This window comes from Poecilia mexicana, unplaced genomic scaffold (genome assembly GCF_051168715.1).
Source record: "Poecilia mexicana isolate PSO_F unplaced genomic scaffold, ASM5116871v1 scaffold_2, whole genome shotgun sequence".
NCBI classification, from domain to species: domain Eukaryota; kingdom Metazoa; phylum Chordata; class Actinopteri; order Cyprinodontiformes; family Poeciliidae; genus Poecilia; species Poecilia mexicana.
The window spans coordinates 4,265,255-4,274,599 of NW_028263371.1; the positions used below are offsets into that span (position 1 = coordinate 4,265,255).

Genomic DNA, 9,345 nt, shown 5'->3' on the forward strand with positions numbered 1-9,345 from the left:
AAGCTTCAACACAATAGAACAATGTAATGTAGACCTTTAACCCAAATACAGAAGAAATGGCCTATGGAACAGGGGATGAGATATAAAACATGAGCTCATAGTTATGACAGGACTTAACTTGTCGCATAACACAATTTATTCTCTTGATTTTGGACCAATATCCAAAGATTTATAGATAGTCTATGTTTGAATAATAATAGCAGTTTAGGGAGTAAGAATTTAATATGGTCTCCTTTATTTTGACTTTTCACTTGGAAGGCCTGGAAGCCACCAATTAGTATATACAATAACTTTAGTTAGCCTTTATCAAATCTTCAACTAAATATCAAGTTACGTTTTTGATGTAACAAGCCCTTTAGAAGGTCTTCAAATATTCTGAAAGTTTTCTTTCTTCTTTTCCTTGTAGGGCTACTGATGTGTCATTGATGGGATCCCACAGGCTTGACTAATGTGTGATATCTTTTAAAACCTCAATGGAGCTCATCCAGGCCACCCAGGTTCCCCTGGTGCTGCAGGAAGGAACCACTGCTGCCTGGAACAACAACTCAATCCTTCTCTACTACCGCCCGTTGCTCTCCGCCGCCCCCTACCCACCACTTCCCAGCATCAGTCAACCTGAGGAATCTTTAATATTTAACAGCAGTTGTTTAAACTCTACTAAAAACACACCCACGTCCCTCCCTGGGTTGGCAGGAATCTTCATTCCTCTTATTTATGGCATAGTGTGTATAGTTGGCTTACTGGGAAACACTCTGGTCATCCACGTCATCGTAAACTACACCAAGAATGAGTCGGTCACAAACATCTACATCCTTAATCTTGCCATCGCTGATGAACTTTTTATGCTAGGTTTGCCCTTTTTGGCTGTGCAAAACGCTCTCCTCTCTTGGCCCTTTGGCTCACTGATGTGCCGTGTTGTGATGACAGTGGACGCCTTCAACCAGTTCACCAGCATCTTTTGTCTCACTGTGATGTCAGTGGATCGGTACTTGGCTGTCGTCCACCCCATCCGGGCCTCCTGGTGGCGACGTCCCCATGTAGCAAAGGCCATCAGTGCCACAGTTTGGCTGGTGTCCTTTGTGGTGGTGCTGCCAGTGGTGGTCTTTGCCAATGTTCTGAAGGATGACGGGAACTGCAGCATCGTGTGGCCTGAACCAGCCGAAGTGTGGAAAACATCTTTTATTGTGTACACGTGCACTGTTGGCTTCTTCTGTCCTTTGCTTGTCATCTCTTTATGCTACCTGCTGATCATCGTCAAGGTACGACCTTTCCCTAAGTTCCTGCGCTCCTTCAAATATCCACTTCTTTACGTCCTTTTGGACTTGGTGAGATTACTTAATTTTATAAGTTCCTAATATCTTTTACTGCTTAAATAAATTAAGTAGACCTAAGCTCTTCTACTACTTCAAAAGAAATTCTAGGGTAAAGATTGAGAAGCACCATTAGATAATTCAAGATTTGACTCTTTTCAATGTTGCTGTTTATGTCTCTGAAATGTAAATAATTTTGGGTACTACCTGGTCTACATTAACTTTCAAAGAAAGTGCTGGAAAAGACAAAAGAAAGAAGGAGCTCCCCAGTCCAAAAATATGACTGTTAGGTTGATTGGTCTTTCTAAATATTCCTCATTCCTCAGTTACATTTTGAATGAGAGGAATAAAGAACAAGTTCCTTGATTTCTTTTTCTTTCTCCTTGCAGGTGAAGAATGTTGGGAGGCGGACCCAGACCACATCCTCCAGACGCAGGAGGTCGGAGCGAAAAATCACACGAATGGTGGTGGTGGTCGTAGCAGTGTTCGTTTTCTGTTGGCTACCGTTCTATGCCCTCAACATCCTAAACCTTCTCGTGGTCCTCCCCGGAGACTTCAGGGGGCTCTACTATTTTGTTGTCGTGCTTTCATATGCAAATAGCTGTGCCAACCCCATATTGTACGGTTTTCTGTCAGACAACTTCAAGAGAGGCTTCAGGAAGGCCTTGTGCCGCGCTTCACGCAAGGTGAAGAACAATGAAAAGGCTGGCACCGAGGTACAGCGGCCGACGGAGGAGTGGGGTGGGATCATACTCCTATCGCAGAAGAGAATCACCAACACCCACGGGAAATATTGTGGTGAAAATGATGTACTGGAGGAAGTGGTTGGAGCAGAGGGGGGCTTGCAAATGAGAGAAAGGAGCAGATTATCACATAAAGGACAAAACTCCAAAGCAGAAAATGATGGTAAATCCCCTGTTATGCAGAAAGCTAATCCTGAACCGACTCCAGGTGATGATGCTCTTGAGGTAGCTCATTGTAAGGCCAATAAAAGTCGTAACAGGAACTCACAAACTGAAGAAGCCACAGACAAAAACTCTGTGCTCGATATCAGCTACCTGTAAGAGTTGGTGACAGAGCCTGCCATTTACATTGTGCAATTCTTTAAAGTTTAGAGACTGTCTGTTTTGATGCAAATGTTTTTATACGTGATGTAACTAACTTTGAGATGTCAACCCATCAAAATCTGAGATAGGACTTTTACTTAAATGTGACATGTTGAAAGACCCTCATTTTGGGGAAACTGGTTGAAGTATTTCAGTTGTTGCTGCTTTTCCCTCACATTTTCAGTATTATGACTGTAAATTCCCTTCAGACTGACAGAAGGTTAGACTTTTGACAAAGAGGCTCACCAGGCTGATGAAACTGCTCACCTTTATATGGGGAAGGCTTTTTTACAGCAAGTACTGCTGGTACTTTAAAGGTGATTTTAACTTTTAAACAAGGAACAACTTGTGCTGAAAAGGCTCATACACTGTATGAATCATGTTCTCAGTGGTAGATGGCAGATAATGATTGACCGACTGTGACATGGAACAAAAATGTCAAGTGTTCAGCTGCTACATCCTTCAAGAGAAAGTATTCAATGTACAGACCTGAGCGCTTTGTGAAACAGCATGCAGATTGAACTGAGCATTATTAAATGTCAGGCATATATTTTCACAAAAATCAACTATTTGCCATAATTTACGATGAAAGATATGGAGTAAGAGTAAAAGAGAGTCTCTTAATACGGTCAATTAAAGTCTGTTTTCCTTCAGGTTGAAATGTTTTAAATGATATTGCAGTAGCATACCATTAATGTTATGTTTAAATATCCTTTGTATGATTGTGCTGAGATAAAGGAACTTGAATAATTAAGTGTTGAGAAATAATTAAGCTTTTAAAGCTTGATTGATACAGAAATGTTTACTTCATTATAGCCTGGATCAGTTAAATTATTTCAATGTTATGGTCAATATAGTAATATTGTATTTTGCGGTGAAATATGTATTTTATGAATTATTTAAAACTTATAGATCAAACCAGAATTAACATATTAGGTATAAAATATGTAGTGGACATTCTGTGTGAATGGTGATAAACAAGATAAAGTGTTTTGTGTTGACATTGCACTCAATAAAGGGGAATACCTTGCTAGCTTTGTCACTAACTGTTTTTAAGCTGAGTGGGCCAACATTGAATATAACAAATGACAAAGCACAAAATAATTATATTGGAAAAATTTATTTTACATTTCAGACCAAGAAAACGGCAATAAATTGTTTCCAACAGGTCAAAGCAGCAACCGTTTAATTTCAGAAATGAAACGGATGCTGCCCTCTAGTTGTAAGAAAGCATATTGGGTTTATAAAACTTAAATGACAGCTGTAGTTTTCTTTGATTTTTTTAGATTTTTTTTTCACAATTATCACTTTCATCTATGTTTTCTGCAGTTTGGTAAAAGTTGCATTTTTTTTATTTTCACATTTCCCCATCCATCTATTTCTACTCAGGCACAACATCTCCTATCCACTTGAGGTAAGGTGGGTTTCCCTGCTCAATAGGCAGACTGATGACCTCGGCCACCTCGTAGGGATGGTTGGAGCTGGTGAGGAAAAACAACCATTTCATTTACAGTCAGCACATTGCACTACGCACCACACGTCAACACCAGTACTTAAGGTTGTACTCTTTGACTGCATAAACGATGGCAACTAATGGACCAGATAGAAGCCATAATTATCCTGTTAGATTTGACTGCAGCAAACGGTCAAAATTTGACAAAAAAATAAAAACATACCGGACATATTCAGCAAGAGCAGGCACTCTGGAACTTCTTGTTTTGATCATCTAAATGGGAAAGAGACAACGTCATATAGATTTTATAAAAACATGCTCTATATTGTTATCTGGACACAAGTGCTAATGATGTCAAAATGCTGAGCAGGAGCTAATGTTGAATAAAGTTTGTCCAGCTGTTTTTTCTTTGTTGAGCAGAAAATATTAGCAAATTGTACTGTAACTGATTTCGTAAAAATCAGTCGGGTTAAACATATACAGTATAAATATATTAGTCATATTAAAACTAGTGTAGCTAGGGTTTTATCTAACACATTAGACTCCACTTAAGACAACTTTGAAATCATGTGCACTATTCCATCCTCTATTTGCTATACACACCACAATGATGCATTTTGCTTTAAACTGCCTTAAAATCAATGAAATGTAGAGATCATGAAATAATTTCCTTCAGTAGAAATAATCTGACGCAAGTAACATCTGTCATAACTTATTTACCAAATGTGAGTTAAAACTTGATATTCTGCATGAGAAGCCATTATGGAGGTGTTTTTAATGATGCCTCATTAATCCTAACCCTAAGTGTAATAAAACAGATGTCTGATTTTGAAGGCATTAAGAAATCAACTCTGACTTATTCTTTTTCCCATTATTGTGGCTTTTAGCTAATAGAAATAAATTTACTGATTTTGGCTGACCTAAAAACCGGAGAGGTTTGGTCTGATTTAACTTCAGACATTGAGGAGAAAATAGAGAATCATGTGTCTGTTTCAGAGTGTGCAACGTTCTAGTTTAAGCTGTATTTCATCACAAATTTTGTATCTTCAGATTTTAGATTACTATTTTATATCCACGTGTGCTGCATATGTTGTAAATATTGTATTTACATTAAACAAGTGTTTGGGGGGGGAAGAAAAAAAATCAATGTACTTAATGTGCTATGGTTTCAATTAGAAGTGAGGATTTTAAAAAGTCTGAGTCAGCACTCACCAGAAGCACTTCATTATCCTCTTCGATTTTTCCCTGCCATTCATATCTAGAAAAAGATATAAAAGACGAGGCCAAAATTAATTTTTAAATCAATAGGGAATAAAATACGTCGCGAAAACTTCACCTTTATAGAAAACTGAAAGACAATGAGGTGAAAACTTACACCGATTTTATCGCTGGGACAATGTTCACACAAGCAGCCAGTTTCCTTTCCACAATCCCCCTGGGGGATAATAGGAAACAATAAGCAACTGTATGCATTAAAAGGTAAATATTTAATATTACACATAAATATATACATGGACAAAATACAACATATTGTCAACTGCGTGGTTAAAAGAGTTTAAACTTTTTATCCATACATAAATACCATATTAAACTATTGAGGACAGTTTCATAAGTTACCGACTCAAAGGAGTTTTTTTCTCTAATTATTGAATCAGGCATTTAGAGCATGGGCTCACCTAGCCAAGTCTTTAGCTACAGTGTCATTTGGACAGGTGACGAAAGCAGCAGAGTGTGTTCCCGACATGTACGTCTCGGATGCCATGGAGAACGCTCGCAATCCAACAGACCTCAGCAGCTGGAACATAAACACACTCAGGAGCGCCGTCTGAAATACACAACCACACACAGCTGGGAATAAAGATCAATACTTCAGGTTATTGTCCTGCAGCATGACTCCAGTGGGTTTGAGATTAAGGTCACAAACTGAAGGTTAGACATTCTTCTTCTAGACTGTCTGGTAAAGCAGGTTTCGTTACGTAGAGAAAGTCCTCCAACTCCTGAAGTAACAAAAAAGCCTCAAAGCAGTGGACTATGTTTGGTTGTATTTCTAATGTTCTTTTTCAAAAATATGTTAGTCTGCGCTGGATGTTATGGAGCAAACACAATGTAAGAAGTTTCACTTTTACCCCAACAACCTTGAAGATCTTTCAAGATGCGTTTGGCCTCCGTTTTCTTTTTACTCAATGAGTTTTATACCCCAGAACCCTCAATTTCTGCTCGGACTCTTTCTCATTGGTTAATAATGATTTGCATCATCAATTAAACTGAGACATCAGTTTAGTAACTGATGCTACAGTGTAAAGTGAGATTTGCGCTGCTTTAGATGTTGCTCTGGGTTTGTTTTGTCACTTGCTGGATGAGGTTTTGATATAATTCTGGCCAGCTAGCTACTCCTGGAAAGGTTTCCTATTCAATATTTTTGTGGATATGGCTCACTGTGACTCGCTCGAGTCCCTTCGGATGGCTTTGTAACCCTTTCCAGACTGATGGACGTCGGTAAGTTTGCTTCTACTCTACTCTTGAATTTCTTTAGCCATGAGTGTTAGTATTTGAGATCTTTGGCCTACTTCATGCTTTCAGAAAGGTTGTGTATTAGTAATTTCTAAGTGTGCATCAATAAATTGGCCTTGATTTTTTAAATTAATATTTCTTTTTTTTTTTGGGGGGGGGGGGGGGTGGTATTGGCCGATCCCTAAATGAGAAACCAATTTTATAGTATTAAAAGTTACAATAAATAGAAACGGGGGGGGGGGGGGACACGGTATTAACCAAAATAGAAATCAACAAATCAGGCTTTTTAAATTTCGGTACACCCCTTTTTCTTAATTCTAAAGGTCAAATTCCTCACATAAGGTCACGTTTTCACATAAGACTGTTTTGGTTTGAACAGCCTTTTACCCAATATATTAAATCACCATTTAAAAATTGTTTTAGTATTTACACAGACAATATTTATTTAATATTAAAATTTGCTTGAGGATCCAAACTATTTCAATGTTATGGAGTTCCATACAATGTGGCAAAAAAACAAAACAACAAAAAACAACTGAATAACATGAAGAGTAAATACACTGCTCAAAATAATAAAGGGAACACTCAAATAACACATCCTAGATCTGAATGAATGAAATATTCTCATTGAATACTTTGTTCTGTACAAAGTTGAATGTGCTGACAACAAAATCACACAAAAATCATCAATGGAAATCAAATTTATTAACCAATGGAGGCCTGGATTAGGAGCCACACACAAAATTAAAGTGAAATGTTCCCTTTATTTTTTTGAGCAGTATACATTTTCAGAGCACAACATGACGTTATGCATGTAGTAAGAGGTAAAAATGAAACGTCTGCAACATAAATTCTCACCAAAATCAGAGATTTTAAGGATCCACTCTGGAATGTCTCTGCACCGAGCACTCCAATGCGCATCGCCTGTGTAGATATAAACTGTTTTCACACGCACGTTTCTTGTATCATAGTTTTGTTTTCTTTGCCAACACGTACTTTCTCAAACCGATTATTTCCAACAGACGACAGTAGTACAAGAAATGAGTTGCCAATCTATGTGACTGTGCAGGTCCTGGGTTTGAATACATTCATTCTCCCTTACGTCTTATTCATAACGCTTGAAACGGAATTATGTCGCTTCACAAGCCTGACATCACAGCGGTTTGCACTACATGCAAACTACAGCACAATACATGAAAAGCGCGTTAATGTAAGACTTGCAGGCGCTGCACATTAACTCAAAATCAGAAGTAAAGGATTCAAATATGACACGCATGACGAAAGATAAACAGTTCAACAAAAAAGACCCACGAACGACAACAAGGCAAAGAGAAACTAGAGGACACCGCAGCACTACATTTATACTTTTTAGAAAAAGAGAAATGTTTAAAATGTATTTTTTCTTTGTTTCTTGAGCAACTTTACCTTACGACAGTCCCACTCTCCCCCTTTCTTGCTGCCGCAAATTGTGACAGTGGTATGTTTGTGAAACCGTCGTAAATGAGCCGTCACCTGCTCTCTCTGTAAAAGCAATTTTCACATCAAGGAAAACAAGAATAAAACAAATGAAATTATTTAAAGTTAACATGATTGTTTTTTAAAGCTCAATGACATGACAGCTATATATTGCGTTTATGTATAGTTTTGCGGCATAAAGTGTGCTAATAAGACAACATAAAGATAGATAGACAGTCTAAAATCTAGAATAACTAAAAGCTTAACACCGTGTATAAAAACGAGGATATATTATTGGATTGAATTTAACATTTATTTATTTATCTGATGCCTAATTATACTTTTAGTAAAAGCAGAAATGACATATTTTGCCTTAAATTATTTTTTCACAGTTTTAAAATTTGCTCAGTCAAATTATACTATTATAATTACTATTAGACAATTTTTAGTGATTTTAAAAAATTGTTTCAGTTTATACCTTTCTATTACGTATATAAACAATATTATTGCTTTTTAAAGGCATAATGTTAAAGACATAATCAGGAAATTGATTTAAAATGCCAATTTTAAAAAGTGACACAAAATCTACTAATAAAGTGACTCTAATGAAACTTGCCTCAGGCCTTGTTTAAAAAAATACTTCTGAAACTTTTGTGACCAGTTAGAGGCAACGAAATGGAGAATGTATCCGACTTTCTTTAAGCAGCAAATAAACAGCATATGATGTAGAAATATATACTATATGAATGTTTCTGATATACTGATGTGCATAAATTGTCGTTGGTATGTACTGGCTAAGACATACTATGGCTAGAATGATGTAAAATAACTGATTACACAGCAATGCAGAGTAATGATTTACAAACACACATTTTACATCTTTATTATACATATAAATATGTACAGTATATTTGATTCTCCAACTGAGGACTTTTGGGTCAGGAAGCTGCAAGGAGAAAGTTACATTCAAAGAAGTATTGAAAAATTCCAACAGAGAGCTAACACTTCAGCAAACAGCCACAAGATGGCAGCTTTTACTCAAAATACAAGATTTCTATCTTTTCTTTTTTCTTTTTTTGGTTATCATGATGTCTGATATGGTAGCTTGCTTATATCAATTATATTCCTATAGATACAGTGAACAGGTTTCTGTTTTGAAGTGTCACGCATCCAAAACAATTTATTTGTAGTTGTGGATTTACGGACAGCTCCTGCTCCTAAAAGCGACAGCCTTAGCGAATTCGCCCACGCTGCCCTGTCTTTTGTTTCATCCTTGATTAAAGAAGAAGACAAGCATTGCACCTACACTGGTGTTTACACACACACACACACACACACTCACATATGCACAAACATTTCACATGAACACTTGGAAGAAGATGGGCCTGAGCTGCAGCTGATGTAAGAAGTGAACCAGGAACTGCTGGACACACATGAAGACAAAGCAGGGAGCGTTAGATGAGCTCGTCAGGGTTTTGCAACGAAGAGCGTTGGTGGTGGTGGTGGTGAA

At 37.4% G+C, this 9,345-nt stretch overlaps 2 protein-coding genes across 4 annotated transcripts; one reads left to right on the forward strand and one right to left on the reverse strand.

Annotated features, from left to right (window-relative positions):
• The first annotated feature begins 414 nt into the window (after positions 1-414).
• sstr3b (somatostatin receptor 3b) lies at positions 415-2,930 on the forward strand. Its single transcript, XM_088009200.1, has 2 exons — positions 415-1,259; positions 1,700-2,930. The coding sequence occupies exons 1-2, from the start codon at positions 474-476 to the stop codon at positions 2,372-2,374; spliced, it is 1,461 nt and encodes a 486-aa protein (XP_087865326.1). The 5' UTR covers positions 415-473; the 3' UTR covers positions 2,375-2,930.
• Positions 2,931-3,520: 590 nt separating this feature from the next.
• On the reverse strand, positions 3,521-7,879 carry LOC106923895 (protein CutA homolog). 3 transcript variants are annotated; one of them, XM_088009192.1, is made up of 7 exons: positions 7,806-7,879; positions 7,239-7,304; positions 5,546-5,664; positions 5,245-5,304; positions 5,082-5,127; positions 4,093-4,142; positions 3,521-3,897 (listed from the first exon to the last, which is right to left on the reverse strand). In XM_088009192.1, exons 2-7 carry the CDS (start codon positions 7,299-7,301, stop codon positions 3,798-3,800), a joined length of 438 nt encoding a protein of 145 aa, XP_087865318.1. In that variant the 5' UTR covers positions 7,302-7,304; positions 7,806-7,879; the 3' UTR covers positions 3,521-3,797. The 3 variants fall into 3 exon arrangements, with proteins under 3 accessions (XP_087865318.1, XP_014852763.2, XP_087865323.1); XM_014997277.2 differs by having other exon boundaries at positions 5,546-5,694; XM_088009197.1 differs by lacking the exon at positions 7,239-7,304 and having other exon boundaries at positions 5,546-5,694; positions 7,806-7,864.
• Between the last annotated feature and the right edge of the window lie 1,466 nt (positions 7,880-9,345).

Coding starts and splice junctions, on each gene's coding strand:
- LOC106923895 (XM_014997277.2), bottom strand. CDS start 7,301: ATGCGCATTGGAGTGCTCGGTGCAGAGACATTCCAGAGTGGATCCTTA. Junction 5,695..7,238: donor CCTTAAAATCTCTGATTTTG/GTGAGAATTTAT, acceptor TGTGTATTTCAG/ACGGCGCTCCTGAGTGTGTT. Junction 3,898..4,092: donor GCTCTTGCTGAATATGTCCG/GTATGTTTTTAT, acceptor TTTCCTCACCAG/CTCCAACCATCCCTACGAGG.
- sstr3b (XM_088009200.1), top strand. CDS start 474: ATGGAGCTCATCCAGGCCACCCAGGTTCCCCTGGTGCTGCAGGAAGGA. Junction 1,260..1,699: donor ACCTGCTGATCATCGTCAAG/GTACGACCTTTC, acceptor TTCTCCTTGCAG/GTGAAGAATGTTGGGAGGCG.